This window comes from Osmerus eperlanus, chromosome 28 (genome assembly GCF_963692335.1).
Source record: "Osmerus eperlanus chromosome 28, fOsmEpe2.1, whole genome shotgun sequence".
NCBI lineage: Eukaryota > Metazoa > Chordata > Actinopteri > Osmeriformes > Osmeridae > Osmerus > Osmerus eperlanus.
In genome coordinates, this window is record NC_085045.1 from 6,710,442 (window position 1) to 6,733,944 (window position 23,503).

Genomic DNA, 23,503 nt, shown 5'->3' on the forward strand with positions numbered 1-23,503 from the left:
GGATACATCAATCTTTGATTTGATTGATTACAGGTTTTGTTATTTTGGTCATTTTTGCAAAGTTTTTTGTAACTTGACTTACAGTTCAGTGCGATGTAATTGTGTGGCGTGATAATTAAATGCTAGTGTGATAATGAATAATTTCAAATCATACAAAGTGTAATTTGTATTTAATGCAGCATTTTTTTTCATGTTTATATGTATATATTTGCAATAGTGGATGTATTCAGGCCAAGGAATTGAGTATATGTGAAAGCTGAGCTCTCATTAACTTGGAACTGTTTCTTCCAAATCCCCTACTGGCCAATCATGATCAGTGATCATGATTGATCATGGGCGGACACTAGACAGAGAAGACACCTTAAGGCTCCAGAGAGACTACAGAGACTCAACCAGAGAGACTACAGAGAGACTCAACAATTGAAAGACTCAACCAGAAACAGCAGTAACCAGACAGAGGATCAGCCAGAGAGAAACAAGCTTCCAGAGACTTGATACAGGATCCAGAGAGACCAGACAGAGAACCAAGAGAAAGCTGAGTTATGGAGACACATCACTGTGACACATGTGGGAAGAGCCTTTCCTCACCCAGTAGCCTCAAAAAGCACATGAGGATCCACACTGGAGAGAAGCCCTACAGCTGTGACCTCTGTGGTAAAACCTTTAGCCAGGTTGGCCATTTCAGAGTTCACAGCAGGATCCACACTGGAGAGAAGCCCTACAGCTGTGACCTCTGTGGTAAAACCTTTAGCCGTGCTAGCAGTTTGACACATCACCGCAGAATCCACACTGGAGAGAAGCCCTACAGCTGTGTCCTCTGTGGTAAAAGCTTTAGGCACGCTGGCAATTTCACAGTTCACAGCAGGATCCACACTGGAGAGAAGCACTACAGCTGTGACTTCTGTGGTAAAACTTTTATCCACGCTGGCCATTTCACAGTTCACAGCAGGATCCATACTGGAGAGAAGCCCTACAGCTGTGACCTCTGTGGTAAAACCTTTACCCATGCCAGCAGTTTCACAGTTCACAGCAGGATCCACACTGGAGAGAAGCCCTACAGCTGTGACCTCTGTGGTAAAACTTTTGCCCATGCTAGCAGTTTGACAGATCACAGCAGGATCCACACTGGAGAGAGGCCCTACAGCTGTGACCTCTGTGGTAAAACCTTTAGCCAGGCTGCCCATTTCAGAGCTCATAGCAGGATCCACACTGGAGAGAAGCCCTACAGCTGTGACCTCTGTGGTAAAACCTTTAGCAGTAATAGAAGTTTCACAGTTCACTGCAGAATCCACACTGGAGAGAAGTCTTACATCTGTTACCTCTGTGGTAAAACCTTTAGCAGTAATAGAGGTTTCACAGTTCACAGCAGGATCCACACTGGAGAGAAGCCCTACAGCTGTGACCTCTGTGACTATTCAGGTAAAACAAATGGCCATCTGAAGAGTCACCTGCGTGTTCACAATAAAAAAACAACAAAGAAGTAATGTCTGGGGCCAAGCTGTCCCAGCAGCCACCACCTGAGAGAACTTCTGTATGACCCACAGCTGGAAGAACTACCGGCCTACAACTAAAAAATCTAAAATCCTCTGCTGTTAAGACTGCTCCTCCCAAGGTTTCTTCCATTTTGTTGTCTTAACTTTTATTGATGTAAGACTGTTTAGCCTGTGTTACGAACTTTGTCTAGGGGGTAAGGCCGTAACACTAAACAAACACACAGACAGAACACGCATGCAAACATGGCGAGGGACGTAACAGCCTGTGTCCTGCACCGGTCTTTCGCCAACTGTCTTTGAAGGAGGGAAGCCGTGAACTGCTCTTCCCTAGGTTTTTTTTAATTCATTTTTTTATGTTCCTCGTTTTCCTTGAGGGTTTTGGTTGGTTGAGGGGCAGTTCTATGGGCGTACGTGAAGCCCTCTGACATTGCTTGTAAAAAGGGTTATACAAATACATTTTATTTGAATTTGATGATCAGTCGTCCAATGCACACTGATCCATTGTTGAAGAATACCAACGCACTTCTCTGTATTTACATTAGCAAGTAAAGGGTCAACAGACTGGATGGTTCTGAAACAAAAGGCTTTATTGTCCTATTTACAAGACGATAGCCTGTTACAGGTCAGTTTAGCCATCAGGTGGTCTGATGGCTGAGCGGTTAGGGAATCGGGCTAGTAATCAGAAGGTTGCCGGTTCGATTCCTGACCGATTCCTGGCCCTGCAAAATGACGTTGTGTCCTTGGGCAAGGCACTTCTGCTAAATGTAAATGTGCTATGACAACAGACGTATAATTAGTGATTTTGCTGCTTCTCAACAACAAAAATGGAGATTGCCCAAGTAACGGAAAGTCGCTAGATTTGTCGCTTGTCACTAGATAAGATTTTTTGTCTCTAGGGAAGTTAAAACGCTACACTGCCTCTGTCGCTTTTTCTCACAAAAAGATAGACTTGCTTGGATGCAAGTGATGGATGCAAAAAAGCTACAATTCTGAGCAGAAAACGCTTAATATTTGTTTTTGTTATCAAGACATTTTAAGATTACTGTTCCTTGTTCAGATTATTCTTGCTCTACTAATCAGCTCTGCCAACTGCGAAAAATGGTATCTTAAATCCATATGCAACATAAAGAATAATTCAGACAGATAATGTACTTTTTACAGTTGTATTGTTCATGTATTTTATGTAAAAGTCTGGCGAGTAAAATAAAACATTGACTAGCTAATGGCGACTCAAGCTTCATTCTGTCCGTAGAGGGTTGTTGAGGGCATGAAACAGAAGAGTTTCCTCTTTGGAGCGTAATTTCCATTTTATACGAAGGATGACCAACTGACTATGGACCCTGGGAATAGGGTGGTTCAGCTACCATACATAAACTTCATGAGGGAGCTGGGTGCTACCTTCCTCAATGCCTACACCAACTCTCCAATCTGCTGCCCCTCCCGTGCAGGTACGGTTTCCAATGTACAACACCTATCAGTAGTGGAAGAATGGACTTACATGACTTTGTGGGATTTCAGCTATGTGGAGTGGCCGTTTTGTCCACCTGACCCAGTCATGGAATAACTATAAGTGCCTGGATTCCAATGCTACCACATGGATGGACGTTCTGCGGCAGAACGGTTTTCACACCCAGATGATGGGTAAACTGGACTACACATCAGGAGGTCACTCAGTCAGGTGGGATTAGCTAGTGGACTCTGCCAAGCAGAACACAAGTAACTCAGACTCATTTGTGACCACAGTAATCGTGTGGAGGCACAAGATGTCCCATTCCTTCTGCGTCAGGAAGGAAGGCCAGTCACCGACCTGGTGGGAAACATCTCCACTGACAGGGTTATGTTTAACCCTCGTGCTGCCTTCGGGTCACATGACCCAAAGGTTCATAACGAACCATCGTTGTGTTTACCCAATTTTACCCAATACAAAAACAAATTAAAATAATTTTCTTTTAACCTTTGCAATGTGGGGGGTCTGAGACAGCCTAGCTGTTAAAAGAAAATGCTTCACTTTGTCTTTGTATGCGGTAAATCTGTCGCAATACGACGGTGGGTCACAATGACTGATGGGTCAGAATGACCCGAAGATAACACAAGGGTTAAGGACTGGGAGACTGTAGACAAGGCCACCCAGTGGATCCGCCACAGTGCTGCCTCTCTCTCCCAGCCCTTTGCCCTTTACGTGGGCCTCAATCTGCCCCACCCCTACCAAACACAGTCCCTGGGACCCACTGCTGGGGGATCCACCTTTCGCACCTCCCCTTACTGGCTTCAGAAGATTCACAGCAAGAAGATTTAAATTCACAGAAATAAACAGACTAGTTAAGCATATAATGCATTATTTATTTAGTGTATAGTGAATATGCTTGGGACATTTGAGAAGAAAGAAAAAAAAAGATGTTCTGTCCCAGGTGGTCTGTGGTGAGGCAGTGGATGAGCTGCACACCGACCCATGGTGTGTCCCCAGAGGTGAAGGGGAGGGGATGGACCACTGCAGCCAAGGGTGGAGCAGAATTCCCTCCAGAGTGGGCAGGTCTTTGCCAAACCGCCTCCTTCTGGAGGTTCATATCTTCTGAAGAGAGAAAAGGAAAGAGAGAAAGACAGATAGCAGAGAACATGAGAGAAGTGGAGGGGATTGTGGTCAGCTAGATACAGACAATGTGTGTCTCGTGTGAGTGTCTTACGGCTTGGAAATCTCTGTGGGATATCTTCGGCTTGATCCTCGGAGATATCCTCCTCTCTCCTGAATGTAGTGGGGGGGGGGGGGGGGGGGGTATAGATGTGTGTGGGGTTTTCTTGCGGGTGGGGGTGGGGGGGTCAGGAGGGCGGGGGGGAGAAAGGGATAGTGGGGAGGTCGGGAGGACGACCGGGGGGCAGGGACGAAGGCCAGGGCAGTTCTGGAGGCCGGCCAGGAGGCAGGGTGAAAAGCCGGGGCAGCTCTGGAGGCAGACCTGGAGGCCGTCTGGATGTGCAGAGGTGCTCAGGGGGTCGGTGGTGGTGACCAAGGCTGGGCTTCTTATGTGCAGGGAGCTCTGGGGGTGCTGGAGTCGACCAGGACTCTGCTGGGGGCTCAGGAGGAGCAGAGGGCTCGTTGCTGGGCAGCACAGGCACCAGGCCTCTGGGCAGCACGGGCAGAGGGCCTCTGGGCAGCACGGGCACCAGGCCTCTGGGCAGCACAGGCACCAGGCCTCTGGGCAGCACGGGCACCAGGCCTCTGGGCAGCACGGGCACCAGGCCACTGGGCAGCACGGGCATCAGGCCTCTGGGCAGCACGGGCAGAGGGTCTCTGGGCAGCACAGGCAGAGGGACTCTGGGCAGCAGTGCTGTATCACTCATTTCTGGGATGGTGGACACAGCACGGGCCCTGGGGAGAACAACATTACTCACTCATGGCCTTTCGCAGAATCAATGCTTCATCTGAAAACTCAGTTGATGAGGTTCAAAGTTGTAGAGGTTTACCACTGACCTGTCAAGTTCTGTCTCCCTTTCCATGTAGCCCTGCTTTGCCTCTGGGTCCTTGTCTAGGCTGCATCCCACTGTCAGTAGTAGGGGATGGACACAAAAGCAGGGAAAAGCAAAACAGGATTATAAAACCAAAGTAGTTATTTGCCAACCTCTAGAAAAGGTGATTGGAACAAGACACGAGTGCAAGGAGCCTGGAGAGACCAAACCAAGACCAGAACACACACACACGGAGACAGACAGAAAACACCAGGGGCAAGGAAGACCAGGACTTAAACTGGTGCGTGGCTGTGACTGTCTGTGTGTCTTACCTCTTCCATGTGTACCATGTGGGGTCATTGTTGTGGCAATGGTGTTTTTAGGGGACACCTCGGGGCTCCTGGGATCTACCCTACACCTCTTGGTGTTGCCCTGGGACAGGGAGAGGGAGGACGAAGACGAGGCGTCCTCAAGGGACAGTGCCGTCGAAGACTCCCCCGAATCCTGTCTCTCTTCCAGCACTCTCTTTCTCTCCCCTCCTCTGCTGCTCTCTGCATCTCTTCTGTCCTTTCTCTTTTTCTGTCTCCCTGCTTTCCTCTCCTCCTCTGGATGCAGCCACGGGTGGAGAAGGACTTCCTCTAGAGTAGGCCGGTCTTCGGGGCACTTTGCCAAACACAATTTCAGCAGGTTCTTACATTCTGGAGAGAGAAAGAAAGAGAGAGTGAGAGCGAGAGATAGCAGAGAATATGAAAGAAGTGGAGGAAACTGGTCAGTTTCACATACAGACAGAAAGCATGTGTGTGCCTCTGTATGAGTGTGTTTATTTTTCTCGTCTGCGTGTGGATGCGTGGCTTACGTCTGGAAAACCCATCCATGGTAGGGATAGGATCACAATAAAGGATGTGGTCGGGTGTGCGAAAGGGGAATATCCCAGACAGCATGTTATATAACAGTACCCCCAGCTGCCAGACAGCGGATGGAACCGCCTGGTAGGAACCATGGAGGTACCATTCAGGAGGGATGTACATTTTGGTCCCTGACACACACACACACAAAACAACCTTAGTAAAGCCGCACATGGACGTGTGTGTACGCATGTGATTGGGTGCAATTGCAACTGAGTCCATTCTTTATTTCCGCTCAAGTCCTTGTGTTTGTCATCATGGTAAATCTTCGATGATATATTGCTCTTTAATATGGATTGGGGGGGGGGGGGGGGGGAGAAAATACAAGAGTAGGGAACGTACCAAGGAACTCGGTGTAGGGTGCTTCTTGAATAATGCAGCCACAGCCAAAGTCCAGAACCCTAATCCGTGGAACTGCAGAACCGGTCTCGACCAGAAGGTTCTCTGGCTTAATATCTCGGTGGAGGACACCCCAAGAGTGAAAATTGACCATGGCCTCAACCAGCTGCCTCAGGATGATCTACAGAAAGAGACAGAGAGAAAGATGAAGGACAGTTGGGAGAGGGAAGGCAAATGGTGATGAATGTTGACTCACAAATAGCTCTTTGGAGGTGGATGGACGTGACAAACTTGTCTGCACACACTCACCTTGGCCTGATCCTCTGGGAGATATCCTCCTCTCTCCTGGATATAGTCAAACAGTTCCACGGCGGGTACAGGCCTCTCCATAACTATAATGAGCTCTTGGTCCAGCTCGTACCAGTCCAGCAGCTCCACTGCTGCCTGACCGTCTCCTCCCCCTCCAAACCTGGCCTCACCCCTCACCTCCTCACCCCTGGCCTTCTCAGCCATGTCCGCCCCACCCTGTCCTACAATCAGTAGGAGCACCACCTCCAGGGGGAGCTGGCCCAGCTTCCCACCCAGGGTCTAAAACACAGAGAACACAACAACCAGGTAGACTTAATGCTGAAATAGGGATCTGTTATCTGTTGGAAGACTGTGGTTTGGATGACACAGACAATTCAGAATGAGAATCTAAAATGGAATATATGAATTGTAAAAGGGGGATTGGTCCACTCACCACAGGTGTGTTTATCACCTTATCAATGGGAACATGCTTGACTGCCACCTATCGAAAGAGATGGGTGAGGGGAAATACAACATGTTGATTTATAGAAATGATATACTGCTCTGTGTGTGTGTATACTTTTGTATGTGTGTGTTATGTCATTCTTACAGGCAGATTGTCCTCTATACGGAGTCCAGCGTAGACTGAGCCAAAGCCACCTTGGCCAAGACAGCTCAGTTCCACGTACTTCTCCTCAAATGATCCTAGAGATCACACACACATTCATGTATAATGAATATTTTTGTCTATCCATCTATCTCTTTTTTCTGTCTTTATTATTGTATAGTTTATATCTAGCTACCTTAACTATCATCTTTAACTATGTTGTTACTATATGCATCATTATGTAGCTATAGTCATTAAATTGAATGTGTTGTGTTCTACAATATTCTAATGCATTTGAAAAATACTACAGCAGTTAATATTGTCATCCTCACTCATGTGTCAAGGTGGGAGTGCATTGATATGCACGTTATTGTGATATAATTACTATCTATTGAGTTCATTAACCATTTGACTTGAATTGTTTTCAAAGCAATGTAACATTGATCTGCAGTGACCTTGTAAAATGGTGTACGCATGTAGAGTTTTGTAAAATGGTATGCTGTTGTCATGGAATCAATTATGATGTCATAAGGATGTAGGATTAACCTTGTGCCTCTTGAAACATGGCAAATTCAAAAATTCCACAAGAAAGTGACATTCACATCAGGTTAGATAATATCCAGGTCCATAGGATATACTGGCCTGTGACATTAGAAGTGGGACTAAACAGGGTGCAATATTTATTTAAATAAAACCCTTTGCTCAGACAAATTAGTAGCTGATGTATTTAACATGTACTAAGCTCCTTAGCTACTCTTTGATACAATCTCCCAACCTTTCTCTTTTTATCAAAATGTTCTTTACCTTGACACTTTGTATCAACACTATCAGACACCTAAACCACACAATAATTCATATTTTTATCTGATGGTGGTGACGGGGCAATGACAGACTTGACATTCATCGTGAAGTTATCATGTTTTTGTGGGTTTCAAGTCATTTTAATTATATGATGTATAAAAATGTTGCTTAGTGTTCACTAATAATGTATAAATACTAAATGTGACATGGCAGAGTGTAAATCAGATGGTGGTGACATCTGATGATGTTGTACAATATTTGAAGGCATTTGAAAAATACTACAGCAGTTAATATTAATTATATTAATATACTCACTCATTTTGAGGTGGGAGAGTGGATTGATTTGCAGGCTATCGTTGAATAATAATGATCTACTGAGTTCATTTAACAATTGACTGGAAATGTAGGCTCCTTCAAAAAGTTATGTAGCAATGATCTGCAGTGAGCTTGTAAAATGCATATATGTAAAATGTTGTAGAATGATATGCTGTTGTCATGGAATCAATTATGATGTCATAAGGACATCGGATTAGCCTTGTGCCTCATGAAACATGGCAAATTCAATAAAGTCCACAAGAAAGGGACATTCACATCAGGTTAGATAATATTGTAAAAAATAAAATAATAATATACAGTTAGGTCTATAAATATCTGGACATTGACACAATTTTCATCATTTTGGCTCTGTATACCACCACAATGGATTTGAAATGAAACAATCAAGATGTGCTTTAAGTGCAGACTTTCAGCTTTAATTTCAGGGTATTTACATCCAAATCAGGTGAACGGTGTAGGAATTACAACACATTTTATATGTAGCCCCCCCCCTTTTTAAGGGACCAAAAATAATTGGACAAACTAACATAATCATAAATCTAATTGTCACTTTTAATACTTGGTTGCAATGACAGCCTGAAGTCTGGAACCCGTAGACATCACCAGACGCTAGGTTTTGTCCCTGGTGATGCTCTGCCAGGCCTCTACTGCAACTGTCTTCAGTTCCTGCTTGTTCTTGGGGCATTTTCCCTTCAGTTTTGTCTTTAGCAAGTGAAATGCATGCTCAATTGGATTTAGGTCAGGTGATTGACTTGGCCATTGCAGAACATTCCACTTCTTTGCCTTAAAAAACTCTTTGGTTGCTTTCGCAGTATGCTTCGGGTCATTGTCCATCTGCACTGTGAAGCGCCGTCCTATGAGTTCTGAAGCATTTGGCTGAATCTGAGCAGATAATATTGCCAGAAACACTTCAGAATTCATCCTACTGCTTTTGTCAGCAGTCACATCATCGATAAATACAAGGGAACCAGTTCCATTGGCAGCCATACATGCCCACGCCATAACACTACCTCCACCATGCTTCACTGATGAGGTGGTATGCTTTGGATCATGAGCAGTTCCTTCCCTTCTCCATACTCTTCTCTTCCCATAATTCTTGTACAAGTTGATCTTGGTCTCATCTGTCCATAGGATGTTGTTCCAGAACTGTACAGGCTCTTTTAGATGTTTTTTGGCAAACTCTAAACTGGTCTTCCTGTTTTTGAGACTCACCAATGGTTTACATCTTGTGGTGAACCCTCTGTATTTACTCTGGTGAAGTCTTCTCTTAATTTTTGACTTTGACACAGATACGCCTACCTCCTGGAGAGTGTTCTTGATCTGGCCAACTGTTGTGAAGGGGTTTTTCTTCACCAGGGAAAGAATTCTTCTGTCATCCACCACAGTTGTTTTCCGTGGTCTTCCGGGTCTTTTGGTGTTGCTGAGCTCACCAGTGCGTTCTTTCTTTTTAAGAATGTACCAAACAGTTGATTGAGCCACACCTAATGTTTTTGCTATCTCTCTGATAGGTTTGTTTTGATTTTTCAGCCTAACGATGGCTTGCTTCACTGATGGTGACAGCTCTTTGGACTTCATATTGAGAGTTGACAGCAACAGATTCCAAACACAAATACCATACTTGAAATGAACTCTAGACATTTTATCTGCTCCTTGTCAATGAAATAACGAACTCCCATGAGGGAATAACATACACCTGGCCATGGAACAGCTGAGCAGCCAATTGTCCAATTACTTTTGGTCCCTTAAAAAGGGGGGGGGCACATATAAAATGTATTGTAATTCCTACACCGTTCACCTGATTTGGATGTAAATAACCTGAAATTAAAGCTGAAAGTCTGCACTTAAAGCACATCTTGATTGTTTCATTTCAAATCCATTGTGGTGGTATACAGAGCCAAAATGATGAAAATTGTGTCAATGTCCAAATATTTATGGACCTAACTGTAGATAGCCTACAATCCAGCTCCATAGGATATACTAGTTCAGTGCCTGTGCCATGAGAAGTGGGAATTGTTAAGATAATTTCTTTATCAAGTAATGCACAGAGTCGTTGGATTCAAAGAAATGACAATAGTTTAATGCTTGCCAGCAAGGAGACAAAGTCTGATCGCAATACAAAGTTTGTCTGTTAGCATGTTGTGCTAGCTACCTATTTAAACAAACGCGCTCTTGACAGTCATTGGTTAATACAAAGGCATGCAAATGTTCCATGGCTCTTCTTCATTGGTTCCTTGCATAGACCTGGCGCGCGTGTGTGCGTGCTTGTATACATGTGTGTGTGTGTGTTTACGACATCAACCCAGATTGAAACACAACAACAGGATCTCCGGTCCTGGGGTCGTAAAAGCTCCTTCACATAGGTGTCAAGCAAATGGTCAACAGACCTTGCGTCTCCACCTATAGTCCTTGTCACGCAGCATCTCCTTAAAACAACCACGACCCCCAACATCCTCTTGTCTTAACAAATGCTCAACCTTCCCCCAGGGTGCTAAGAAAGCATAGAGTTTAGCTTAGGGGGCTCTGTTATCTGCTGACAAAGAATGCTAGGCATCTGTATTGTTCAGTATAAAACATCACATCCTTAATTTCTCCGACAGGAATAAACAGGGTGCAATATTTATTTAAATAAAACCCTTTGCTCAGACAAATTATTAGCCGATGTATTTAACATGTACTAAGCTCCTTAGCTACTCTTTGATACAACCTCCCAACCTTTCTCTTTTTATCAAAATGTTTTTTTTTACCTTGCCATCACTTGTGTCAACACAATCAGACACCTAAACCACACAATAATACATAATTTTGTTTGATGGTGGTGATGGGCCTCTGATAGAATTCACATTCATTGTGAAGTTATCATGTTTTTGTGGTTTTCAACTCAAATAATATTAAATATAAAAATGGTGTTATCTAATTATGTATAAATACAAAATGTGACATGGCAGAGTGTAAATCAGATGGTGGTGAAATGTGATGATGTTGTACAATATTTGAAGGCATTTGAAAAAATACTACAGCAGTTAATATTGTAATACTCACTCATTTCGAGGTGGGAGAGTGCATTAATTTGCAGGCTATCGTTGAATGATTATTATCTAGTGAGTTCATAAAAAAACTTTACTAGAAATCTAGGCTACTTCAAAAAGTTTGCAGCAATGATCTGTTGGTTTTAAAATGATGCACAACAGCTTTGTGGAACTGTATGCTGATGTCATGAAATCTATTATTTACATTTACATTTAGTCATTTAGCAGACGCTCTTATCCAGAGCGACTTACAGTAAGTACAGGGACATTCCCCCGAGGCAAGTAGGGTGAAGTGCCTTGCCCAAGGACACAGCGTCAGTTGGCATGACCGGGAATCGAACTGGCAACCTATTATGATGTCATTATGACATAGTATCACCCTTGTGCCTCAAGGAACATGGCAAATCCAATACATTCCACAAGGAATTTACATTAAAATCAGGTTAGATAAAATAACAGGAAATAAAAATAACATAGGCCACCCTAACAATCCAGAAATGGCTTCAAACGAACCAGCTAAAATGCAAAGGGGGATGTTATTGTATAGCCCCAGGATGTACAAACACATTTTACAGGATAGAAGGTGTTGACAGGTAGGCTTATACCTTCTGACTACCTGTACAGCGGAATAATAATTTAAAGGAATGATCAGACGTTCAGGCGTTTGTCTCTTTAGCCATCAACCTTGTGGCATTGTTTTATTACAGAACTATACGTGACATGCTGCTCTCGAGTCAGGTAGAGGGAGTGAAAAGAGGGTGAACATCCCCCTTATAAGACAGTGATGTCATCAGTCACACGTGACTTCATGCCATATGAGGCACAACCTGAACAAATATAGTTTCATGCATTCATACACTTATCCACTCTCAACAGAAGGCATTCACTATCATGTCCTACCCCTCAAGCGGCAACCGGTTTTACGAAAATGGCTTGTAGCTATGAAGCGCCAAAGCCAGTTGCCCCCGGATTCAGAGTTTGCAGTTATCACTTTACAGAAGTGGATTATATTTATAAACCTCTTAGATACGCTAACATTACATAGGCTACACACACTGGCGTTTTTGACATAGCTAGCTCTAGCTCCTAAATTCACAGATATGATTGTAGCTTAATAATATTAGTAATAATTTAACGCACAAAGCTAGCTCTAGCTCCGTAAGGTTATCTACCTACACTGGTTTGTTATGTTTAACACAGAGCCATAGAAAAAGAGAGTTGCGACACTTCCATAGACTCCCGTTGTTATCGAGGAATGCGGAAGTAAAGCGTTTTATTTTTCTATGGCTCTGGTTTAATAGCGAACAAGTTATCAACTCGACCAGTGAGCATGTTTCACACAACTTGAAGGTAACACCACTTGGTGTTCAACCTGTCAGTTTCAACTACATATATATGTTCAGACAAAACCACATCTTCACACAACGTAAACGGGGTCTGGGGCTATTTTGGCCGTTTTTGAGTACCTTTGATTTGGCCTTTATAACCTACATAAAGAAATGTTTACCATACCAATGTTTGGTATCCTTTTTTCAGCACAACCTCACCTACAAAACAAGATCAATTATGTTTTTCAATTTTCCATATTTTTTCAACATTCTGGAGCCAAACACACAAAAAACACAAGGTCCGTATGGGTAAATGATAGTTTTTTGACTATAAAACACCCACACATGCTCAACCAAGCATTTCAACAGTTTGAAACTGAAGCACAAGTTGCATATGTGAACATATAAAAGGTAAAGTTGAGATATAATCAAGCTATATACAACTATTTACATAGAAAGCAGGTCTAGCCATATGCGTTTTTCCTTTTTTTGATCTGTGCCACTCCTCAAAGCAGTTTATGTCCAAAATATGAGACAGAGGGCTACATCACAGTCCTAAAACTTACTTTTATGGAGTGAGGTACCTTTTTATAGCCACTTGATGTCATCATTGGCCCTTGAGTGAAAATGGCTCTTCATTCTCTGTATGTCAATAAAACATGTAAAAAGATTGTTATTTTTCAAGATTATTCAAAGTTCAAGATGTTCATTGGAATTTCAAGTAGAATAGAACAATATAATAAGATAAACGAAAGCAATACATGTTCACAAAAAGTTTTTCTCACCTCTTGTTGTCAACAACAATGTCTGGGTCTTCAGGCTCCCTCTAGTTCTTCGCCTCTATGTTGAAATAACAAGTCGAGGGCATGTTGTACATGGTGTCAGCCTCATTTTCCCCCAAATAATTCCAAATGTATTCCTGAAATACTCAATATATCCCCAAAACTACCCAAAATACTCCGAAAACCAGTAATAATAACCCAAACCCCCATTCTTTTTTCCGTTTAATTTTATGTCAAAAGACGACAAAAATATTGTAATAAATACAACGTGCGCAAAAAAAGAGCGCATATTTTGACGCACTTTTTTCATGGGATTGAAATTTTCATAATTTAAGTTTTACTTGGTGTATTTACATGAAACAAAGACTGAAACGCAGTTTCAGGTCTGCACTTCCGCAAGACGTCGACGGCAGCCCTCCGCGTCACTTGGTTTTCATGCTGCGCGGTCCTAAAGTCGATCGGTCCTACTCGATCACGCCGGCGTGATCGCCGACTCGGAACAGCATGGCGGCACCCGGTTCTTTCCTACATAATTTACACACTAGAGATATCGATTATTTATATAATATGTCATACAGTTGTATGTTATATATTTTGTCCCTAAATGTATATACTATTATAATATCACTGTGTCTAATCGCGATTCAGTTCCACTTTAAGGAACGGTGTGAAATACCCTCCAAAAAACAGTCAATCACCCCTTTAAAAAGTATTTTACAGTCATTGGTTTGTATCCACGGTTACGTGAGCTCTAGTTTATCATGGCGATACGTAAAGTTTAGTGTCCCTATGTTTTAACATTTTGAGACCTAATGTATTTGAAGATCAAAGCTCTGTTGCAGTTCTAACAGCTATGAAGGTAAGTGCAATCGTTATATGCGTTGCTTTTGACATTGTATTGTATTCAGGATTTGCGCCTTTGTGCTTGTTTCTCAACTCATTTCGGTGCTAGCTACTGTAGCTAGAGCTAGCTTTACTTCGATTATGTTGTTAGCTAGATTCAGTGTTTTTTATTGTTTTATTAGCTCATGGGGATTAGTACGTTGTGAAAAGTGTATGTAATAATGTTTTGTTATTTAGATATATTTAGATGTTATAAAGATAGTGTGCTGAGTTTTGTATTGCAGTGGAGCCAATATATGTTGAGTGCTCATAAACATTCCGTGATTTATTTTCTATGTTGTAACTATCCGTTTTTAAATTGAAAATGAGACACATGCAATAGAGTATAGTAATATTATTGGATAAAAAAATGTTGCACTTCTAATCCGAAGTCATTTTATTGTTAATTTACCAGAACGACCAAATTTGATCTCAGAACACACTCGGAAGACCCAGATAGCACACCTAACAGTGCGTTCACACTGCAGCGTTTTTTAACGCTCTGCATCGCTTGCCTTCCCACAGTACACCACGCACGGGGGCGTGTTAGACAAGTTAATACAGAGTTGTAGTTCTCTAAGGTCACTGTTGTAGTCATGGCCAAGCGTGCAGATTTGGGTTCATGTACTCACAATATCGATCAAAATACCACTTTTACACAACATTTATGTAAGTGCAAGATTTTACTAGTGCAAGATTACAGTAGAATACATGTTACGCCACCGGTCACTCAACCAGTCGTTTGCAGGCTGGGCTAGCGAGCTAGCAGTGGCACAGAACAGTCACGTAATGTGACGACTAAATTTAAAAGTAGGCTATAAAAACACACTAGGAACAATGACGACATCGGCAACCATGCACCATGCATTATTAGTTTAACGTATTCTTTAAATTCAGGCTTGTCACATTAGTAACTTTGTTCTGAACAGAACTGGATGTGCAGACACATACAAAAAGTTTCTCCTCCATCTTGAAATGGTCAAACCTAGAAATGTTTACCATGACGAACAGTTGCTACGTTACAAGAAACAAGAAACCAATCCGATTGGCCAACGCTAGCGTTTTCACGCTCCTCATTTACATAAAGTTGAGAAAATCCAACTTGCAACGCTCCGCTCGCCTTCCCACAATGCCCTACGCGAGCGTCAACGCCTGGTTTCATTGAAAATGAATTGGAAGCCGACGCCGCGCGCCGCCCGCTCCGCTGCAGTGTGAACGCACTGTAACGCTACGTCTTGCCGACGTCGGCTGTGTGGACGATTAATCAAAGCTGCACCACTCGGCCGCACTACAGATATATCCTGTTTATGTATTTAGTTTGGAACTCTCAGACAGCAAATATTTCACTCCACGGTCTGAAATTTGGGGGGTCAGATGGCTGAGCGGTTCGGGAATCGGGCTATTAATCAGAAGGTTGCCGGTTAGATCCCTACCGTATAGCATATAGCCTATAGGCTGAACATTGACTTTGATAGGAATATACTGTAAGGAGACAATGAAAAACAATATGCATGACTACCCAAAATGGGCTATTAGCAATAGCTAGGTACATGATTCAACTTGGATTTTCTGTGTGGGTATTATAATGAAGAGACACAATTCAAGTTAATGATTTTATATCAGGCTGGATGTTGATGCCATCAAGCTCTTAAAATAACTCCAACACAGAAAAGAGAGAACAACGCAACAGAGAAACATAAATATATAGGCTACAGCTTTGCCAGTTCCGCATCTTCCATCCGCCGCCCTCCTCCGACTCGACTCCCTTGGTTACAGTAACTGCCGATTTTAGCAGAGGAGAAGACACAGGTTTTACAAGTTTCATAAGCACTTATACCACATTGGGTTCCATCCTCTTACTCCAACGAGCAACTCTTAGTTTTTGTTCTTAGGTAAAATTTGGTCGTTCTGAAATCGTCTACTTTTCCCTGTGAAAGCAAGCTGTTTCACCTTTGGCCTAGTTCAGACAAAATCTGAATTTCCGCAGTCTGAATTTCAGCAATCTGAATTTGAATTATTAAATTCGGCATACAAATAATTCTGCCCCTCCACTCCATGCTCGTTACTGTAGTTTTGTGGGGTTGCTTTGAAGGGAGGAAGTGGGATATTTTGGTTTGAATCGTGTAAAAAATAAGCTAAAATGTCTACCTTCGCGCAACTTGCCTACCCTGCCTCTAACTGGAACTGTTTCTTCCAGATCCCCTACTGGCCAATCATACTTGATCATGGGCGGAGACCAGAAAGAGAAGACACCTTAAGGCTCCAGAGAGACTACAGAGACTCAACCAGAAACAGCAGTAACTAGACAGAGGAGCCACAAGAGAGAAACAAGCTTCCAGAGACTTGATACAAGACAGGATCCAGAGACCAGACAGAACAAAGAGAGAGCTGAGTTATGAAGACACATCACTGTGCTACATGTGGGAAGAGCCTTTCCTCACCCAGTAAGCTCAAGAAGCACATGATGATCCACACTGGAGAGAAGCCCTACAGCTGTGACCTCTGTGGGAAAACCTTTAGCCAGGCTATCCATTTCAGAATTCATAGAAGGATCCACACTGGAGAGAAGCCCTACAGCTGTGACCTCTGTGGTAAAGCCTTTACCCATGCTAGCAGTTTGACAGTTCACAGCAGGATCCACACTGGAGAGAAGCCCTACAGCTGTGACCTCTGTGGTAAAACCTTTAGCCACGCTGGCCATTTCACAACTCACCGCAGGATGCACACTGGAGAGAAGCCCTACAGATGTGACCTCTGTGGTAAAACCTTTAGCAGCAATAGGGGTTTTACAGATCACTGCAGAATCCACACTGGAGAGAAGCCCTACAGCTGTGACCTCTGTGGTAAAACCTTTAGCCGGGCTGGCCAATTAAGAACTCATAGAAGGATCCACACTGGAGAGAAGCCCTACAGCTGTGACCTCTGTGGTAAAACCTTTAGCCGTTCTAGCGGTGTGACAGTTCACCACAGAATCCACACTGGGGAAAAGCCCTACAGCTGTGACCTCTGTGGTAAAACCTTTAACGACGCTGGCCAATTAACAACTCACCGCAGGATCCACACTGGAGAGAAGCCCTACGTATGTTACCTCTGTGGTAAAACCTTTAGATATGCTAGCAATTTAACAGTTCACAGCAGGATCCACACTGGAGAGAAGCCCTACAGCTGTGACCTCTGTGCTAAAACCTTTAGCCGTGCTAGCAGTTTGACAGATCACCACAGAATCCACACTGGGGAAAAGCCCTACAGCTGTGACCTCTGTGGTAAAACCTTTAACCGCGCTGGCCATTTCACAACTCACCGCAGGATCCACACTGGAGAGAAGCCCTACATCTGTTACCTCTGTGGTAAAACCTTTAGCCATGCTAGTAAATTAACAGTTCACAGCAGGATCCACACTGGAGAGAAGCCCTACAGCTGTGACCTCTGTGACTATTCAGGTAAAACAAAGGACCATCTGAAGAGTCACCTGCGTGTTCACAATAGAAAACCCCCAAAGAAGTAATGTCTGGGGCCAAGCTGCCCCAGCAGTCACCACCTGAGAAAACTTCTGTATGACCCACAGTTGGAAGAACTACCAGCCTACAACTACAAAATCCCAATCCCTCTACTGTTAGACTGCTATCTCCCAAGGTTCTTCCATTTTGTCATCTAACTTTTATTGATGTATGACTATTACGAACCTTGTCTAGGGGGAAAGGCTGTAACACTAGACAAACACACAAGACAGAACACACATGCAAACAGGGCGAGGGACGAAACAGCCTGTGTTTTGCACCTCTCTTTCACCAACTGTCTTTAGAAACCTCACCAACTGTCTTTAGAAACCTCCCAAGTTTTCTTCTATTTTTTTCAAATTTTCCTTGTCTTCCTTGAGGTTTTAGGTTGGTTAAGGGGCAGTTCTACGGGCGTATGTGAAGCCCTCTGTGACATTGCATTAAAAAGGGTTATACAAATAAATGTGATTTAAATTTGATGATCAGTCGTCCAATGCACACTTATTTGTATCCATTGTTGAAGAACATGGACTCACTTCTCTGTATTTACATTTACAAGTAAAGGGTCAAGAGACTGGATGGTTCTGAAACAAAAGGGTTTATTGTCCTATTTACCAGATGATAGCCTGATAACAGGGCAGTTTACACCCTTCTCTCCTACCTCACTGGATGATGAAGACTGGAACAGAGATGTGTTAACCCTTGTGTTATCTTCGGGTCATTCTGACCCATCAGTCATTGTGACCCACCGTCGTATTGCGACAAATTTACCTCCTACAAAAACAAAGTGAAGCATTTTCTTTTAACTGTCGGGCTGTCTCAGACCCCCCACATTGCAATGGTTAAAAGAAAATAATTGTTATTTGTTTTTGTATTGGGTAAAATTGGGTAAACACAACGGTGGTTCGTTATGAACCTTTGGGTCATGTGACCCGAAGGCAGCACAAGGGTTAAACATAGGGCTGGGCGGTAGGCCTATGTCCTAAGATTTACGTAATCACAGTATAATTTTGTAGCACGGACGGTAACAGTAGGCTATATATCACGATATGTGAGTTTTTCTTAACATTTTCAGTCCATTTGTTTCAGTAGAATGCAATCGGCACCGGCCATAATCTGCCGCAGTGAATTGCCACAGAACATGTAGAGTTCAACAGTAGGCTACTTTTATGGGATCAGAAGAAAACTTTGTTCAGTATTAGTAGTAAGCTAGTGGTAACAAATCTGTTGCTATACAATAAACATTTCACAACTCTAACCAACCTTTAAGTCTCTGTAAACGCTGAAGTTGTGTCATTTAAAAATCGAACGATAAAGACCGAAAACGATGGTCTACTCCATCTATACAACACTGATTATGAGGATGCGGAAGATTGGTTGCAACATTTGCATAGATTGCTTGCGATATTGGGGTTTAAATTCTGCACAGTAATTTTATGCCGTGCCTGGTGTGAATGGGGCCTTGACAAATGCAATTCGTGGAAGGTTTTACTGCGCATTTAACGTTATGGTCAAGATTCATATTGTAGGCCTAATTCATACCGGCATATTTCTATGCCGTTTATACCGTCCCCCCCAGTTTCTACCCATTTATATTTGTAAAAGGACACTGAAACGCACATACATATAATCACACATAATTCATTATGTAAATGCTGGTGTTTTAACTTCAGGATTCATTTAAGTGGGTGTATACAGGTTCAACAGCATGGGCCCCAAGGGGCCCTGCCATGGGGGGCCATGGCCCCCCTGATGAAATCGCCCCCCACGGCTCCCGAAAAGCCCCTGGATAAAATCACGGTAATTAAAGTATAAAATACAAATAGCTGCATTTCCATAAGCTATACATTTACATATAATTTAGATCAATATTTAGAAATCTTCAGAATAGGCTATGTGTGCATATGCAAGGGTGTTCAAGTGGACTTGACAAGGACAAATACCTTTATTCCAAGTAAGCCAGGTAGACCAGGGAATCCAGGAAAGCCCTAAAAGTGATAATAGTTGTGAAGATTTGAGTATGATAATGGCAGTGGTTAGAGGACTCAGTGCTGGGTAAAAACATGCCAACAGGAAATTGCCTGTATATCAAGCTTGTACGATTGGGAACATCTTGACAATGTGTTGTACAAGAAATGGGAATTCTGGCAAAAGAATAACAATCACCCCAAAGATGTCTTCAAACACCGCCCTTAAGAAAAATGTCAACCATGCAACGCTACTGTGAAAAAAACACACAATGGCGATAAAGCATGTGCTTGAGTCAACGTGAGGGTCCTGCATGGACATCTGAATGTCGGGTAGGTTGGATTTTGGGAAACATCCCATTGGTTGTGCCAGACAAGTAAACCAACACTAGTTTTAGGTAGCTAAAACACAGTAAGATACGTGAATACAAACGGGGTATTTCTAGAAGCACACAAGGACAATTCATCTTGGGAATTACATGTATTTACTTACCCATAAAACAGTCCACATATAATGTATTTAATAATACTGTTTGATTAGGAACATGTCTGTTAGTGAAAGGGTTATCCTATAAGGATTGAAGATTGCTGACAGAACTGTCATCAATGGTTCACAGATGAGTGTCTTGGGGGGCATCGGTCTGTGTATATTTGTCAGTTAAAATGAGAGCAGGACGTTAGCTGAACTTTTGGTACAACTCTAAATTCAGGGAAAGGGAAATGTGCTGTGAAGAACTCCTCTCATTCGTAACTCAAACTAAACTCAGAGCTGCTGCGTGTAACATAAAATACACCCAGGAGTATGTGAAGAGGGTGTATTTATGTCAGTCAAGTTGAGAGATCAGCTGAGTGAGTGCACCAAGTACAAACTATATTCCAGTGACACTAGAATGCTCTAGTCCAGCTGTTACTCTGCTGCTCTGAGGAGCAGGCCCAAGGATTAGAGTTGGATACACCTGTAATCTCTTATAGACTTTCACAAATTATGTGAATGTTTTCATTTTTATCATCCACAGCCTAAAGTCAATTCAAACATTGTCAGTCACCTTACATAACTTGATTTCCATCGTCGAGAATAACATGCGTTCACCATTTAAAAATAATTACTACCTAAATATATAGCCTACTTGTGACATTTACAGTAAAAATATGAAGCAATCCTGTACTTTCGACAGCTCAAACATATTTACATACAACAGGTGTAGCCTACTTAACTAGATAGCAGAGAACTGTGGTCTACCCAAATGAAGAGAAAGTTTAGTCAGTTAAAATGAGAGCCTCGACTCGATTTGTTAAAACGATTTAATTCTCTGTTTACAAATGCGTTTGCAGACCTGTCGAAGAATAAACATGTGCAGTTTATCATGGAGATACGTAAAGTGAAGTGTCCCTACGTTTTAACATTTTGAGACCTAATGCATTTAAAGATCAAAGCTCTGTTGCAGTTCTAACAACTATGAAGGTACGTGCAATCGTTATATGCGTTGCTTTTGACGTTGTATCCAGGATTTGCGACTTTGTGCTTGGTTTAAAACTAATTTCGGTGCTAGCTAGCTAGCTAACTTTACTTCCATTGTGTTGTTAGCTAGATTTGTCTATAATGGGGATACGGGTATGTTAGTAGGCTACGTTGTGAAAAGTGAATGTAATATGATTTTTTTGTTATTCAGATGCAGACAGTTTTGTGAGTCTCAAGGTATGTACTTCAGTTTTGTGAACTTTAATTTGACCGCCCTCGTAGGCAGCATAAAGAGATAGTTTGCTGCGTTCTGTATTGCTACAGTGGAAACATTCCGTAATTTATTTTCTATGTTGTAATATCCGTTTTAAATAGAAAACGAGACACATAGAGTATGAGACCCAATAGAATATATTAATATTATTGGAATTAAAACTTGCAATTCCAATCCAAAGTTATTTTATTGTTAATTCCTACATGTCATGCTTATTGTGTAGTAACTAATCCTATAGGCTATTATTATTTTGAAGAAAGACAAATTACTGAGGAGTGTATGCCAGAGATTATGTTTTATCACAGTGTTGTGTTTCTCCAGTAAATATAAACCTGAGAAACATACACCTCTCACCAAATGATCAACATTACATTTGCAAAATGGACACTGACACAAGTAACTTTGAACTGTTTCTTCCAGATCCCCTACTGGCCAATCATACTTTATCATGGGCGGAGACAGAGGAGACACCTTAGGGCTCCAGAGAGACTACAGAGACTCAACCTGAGAGACTACAGAGAGAGACTCAACTATTGAAAGTTTCAACCAGAAACAGCAGTAATCAGACAGAGGATCAACCAGAGAGAGAAACAAGCTTCCAGAGACTAGATACAAGACAGGATACAGAGAGACCAGACAGAGAACCAAGAGAGAGCTGAGTTATGGAGACACATCACTGTGATACGTGTGGGAAGAGCCTTTCCTCATCCAGTCACCTCAAGAAGCACATGAGGATCCACACTGGAGAGAAGCCCTACAGCTGTGACCTCTGTGGGAAAACCTTTAGTCAGGCTAGCCATTTCAGAATTCATAGAAGGATCCACACTGGAGAGAAGCCCTACAGCTGTGACCTCTGTGGGAAAACCTTTACCCATGCTAGCAGTTTCACAGTTCACAGCAGGATCCACACTGGAGAGAAGCCCTACAGCTGTGACCTCTGTGGTAAAACCTTTAGCCACGCTGACAATTTCACAACTCACTGCAGAATCCACACTGGAGAGAAACCCTACAGCTGTGACCTCTGTGGTAAAACCTTTAGCCGGGCTAGCCAATTCAGAACTCATAGAAGGATCCACACTGGAGAGAAGCCCTACAGCTGTGACCTCTGTGCTAAAACCTTTAGCCGTGCTAGCAGTTTGACAGATCACCACAGAATCCACACTGGGGAAAAGCCCTACAGCTGTGACCTCTGTGGTAAAACCTTTAACCACGCTGGCCATTTCACAACTCACCGCAGGATCCACACTGGAGAGAAGCCCTACATCTGTTACCTCTGTGGTAAAACCTTTAGCCATGCTAGCAATTTAACAGTTCACAGCAGGATCCACACTGGAGAGAAGCCCTACAGCTGTGACCTCTGTGACTATTCAGGTAAAACAAAGGACCATCTGAAGAGTCACCTGCGTGTTCACAATAGAAAACCCCCAAAGAAGTAATGTCTGGGGCCAAGCTGCCCCAGCAGTCACCACCTGAGAAAACTTCTGTATGACCCACAGTTGGAAGAACTACCAGCCTACAACTACAAAATCCCAATCCCTCTACTGTTAGACTGCTATCTCCCAAGGTTCTTCCATTTTGTCATCTAACTTTTATTGATGTATGACTATTACGAATCTTGTCTAGGGGGAAAGGCTGTAACACTAGACAAACACACAAGACAGAACACACATGCAAACAGGGCGAGGGACGAAACAGCCTGTGTTTTGCACCTCTCTTTCACCAACTGTCTTTAGAAACCTCACCAACTGTCTTTAGAAACCTCCCAAGTTTTCTTCTATTTTTTTCAAATTTTCCTTGTCTTCCTTGAGGTTTTAGGTTGGTTAAGGGGCAGTTCTACGGGCGTATGTGAAGCCCTCTGTGACATTGCATTAAAAAGGGTTATACAAATAAATGTGATTTAAATTTGATGATCAGTCGTCCAATGCACACTTATTTGTATCCATTGTTGAAGAACATGGACTCACTTCTCTGTATTTACATTTACAAGTAAAGGGTCAAGAGACTGGATGGTTCTGAAACAAAAGGGTTTATTGTCCTATTTACCAGATGATAGCCTGATAACAGGGCAGTTTACACCCTTC

The 23,503-nt window shown here is 42.7% G+C and overlaps 4 protein-coding genes and 1 long non-coding RNA gene across 6 annotated transcripts; 3 read left to right on the top strand and 2 right to left on the bottom strand.

Moving 5' to 3' along the window:
* Window positions 1–262: 262 nt before the first annotated feature.
* LOC134014956 (zinc finger protein 135-like) lies at window positions 263–18,201 on the top strand. Its single transcript, XM_062454164.1, has 2 exons — window positions 263–1,874; window positions 18,110–18,201. Exon 1 carries the CDS (start codon window positions 543–545, stop codon window positions 1,482–1,484), a length of 942 nt encoding a protein of 313 aa, XP_062310148.1. The 5' UTR covers window positions 263–542; the 3' UTR covers window positions 1,485–1,874; window positions 18,110–18,201.
* On the top strand, window positions 2,810–3,789 carry LOC134014918 (arylsulfatase K-like). The gene is made up of 4 exons (XM_062454098.1): window positions 2,810–2,941; window positions 3,012–3,171; window positions 3,237–3,327; window positions 3,658–3,789. Exons 1-4 carry the CDS (start codon window positions 2,827–2,829, stop codon window positions 3,787–3,789), a joined length of 498 nt encoding a protein of 165 aa, XP_062310082.1. The 5' UTR covers window positions 2,810–2,826.
* On the bottom strand, window positions 3,819–8,284 carry LOC134014953 (serine/threonine-protein kinase prk-2-like). Its single transcript, XM_062454158.1, has 10 exons — window positions 8,187–8,284; window positions 7,074–7,168; window positions 6,918–6,965; window positions 6,485–6,763; window positions 6,179–6,356; window positions 5,788–5,967; window positions 5,264–5,629; window positions 4,957–5,026; window positions 4,175–4,854; window positions 3,819–4,062 (listed from the first exon to the last, which is right to left on the bottom strand). Exons 1-9 carry the CDS (start codon window positions 8,188–8,190, stop codon window positions 4,308–4,310), a joined length of 1,767 nt encoding a protein of 588 aa, XP_062310142.1. The 5' UTR covers window positions 8,191–8,284; the 3' UTR covers window positions 3,819–4,062; window positions 4,175–4,307.
* Window positions 12,930–13,714, bottom strand: LOC134014958 (uncharacterized). Its single transcript, XR_009929048.1, has 2 exons — window positions 13,347–13,714; window positions 12,930–13,203 (listed from the first exon to the last, which is right to left on the bottom strand). It is a non-coding gene; the product is annotated as an uncharacterized LOC134014958 (long non-coding RNA).
* On the top strand, window positions 14,090–23,329 carry LOC134014955 (zinc finger protein 761-like). Of its 2 annotated transcripts, XM_062454163.1 has the most exons (4): window positions 14,090–14,202; window positions 16,002–16,117; window positions 16,423–17,644; window positions 22,083–23,329. In XM_062454163.1, the coding sequence occupies exons 3-4, from the start codon at window positions 16,621–16,623 to the stop codon at window positions 22,856–22,858; spliced, it is 1,800 nt and encodes a 599-aa protein (XP_062310147.1). In that variant the 5' UTR covers window positions 14,090–14,202; window positions 16,002–16,117; window positions 16,423–16,620; the 3' UTR covers window positions 22,859–23,329. The 2 variants fall into 2 exon arrangements, with proteins under 2 accessions (XP_062310147.1, XP_062310146.1); XM_062454162.1 differs by lacking the exons at window positions 16,002–16,117; window positions 22,083–23,329 and having other exon boundaries at window positions 14,096–14,202; window positions 16,423–18,201.
* Window positions 23,330–23,503: the final 174 nt, after the last annotated feature.

Bases quoted from the DNA above. Each gene is read 5' to 3' on its own strand.
- LOC134014956 (XM_062454164.1), top strand. From the start codon at position 543: ATGGAGACACATCACTGTGACACATGTGGGAAGAGCCTTTCCTCACCC.
- LOC134014918 (XM_062454098.1), top strand. From the start codon at position 2,827: ATGGACCCTGGGAATAGGGTGGTTCAGCTACCATACATAAACTTCATG. The intron at 2,942-3,011 runs GTACGGTTTCCA...GTGGGATTTCAG, and splicing joins CTGCTGCCCCTCCCGTGCAG to CTATGTGGAGTGGCCGTTTT. The intron at 3,328-3,657 runs GTTATGTTTAAC...TCTCTCTCCCAG, and splicing joins GAAACATCTCCACTGACAGG to CCCTTTGCCCTTTACGTGGG.
- LOC134014953 (XM_062454158.1), bottom strand. The intron at 6,966-7,073 runs GTAAGAATGACA...CTCTTTCGATAG, and splicing joins GTATAGAGGACAATCTGCCT to GTGGCAGTCAAGCATGTTCC. The intron at 5,968-6,178 runs GTACGTTCCCTA...TGTGTGTGTCAG, and splicing joins ACCCTACACCGAGTTCCTTG to GGACCAAAATGTACATCCCT.
- LOC134014955 (XM_062454163.1), top strand. From the start codon at position 16,621: ATGAAGACACATCACTGTGCTACATGTGGGAAGAGCCTTTCCTCACCC. The intron at 17,645-22,082 runs GTGACCTCTGTG...GAGAGAGCTGAG, and splicing joins TGGAGAGAAGCCCTACAGCT to TTATGGAGACACATCACTGT.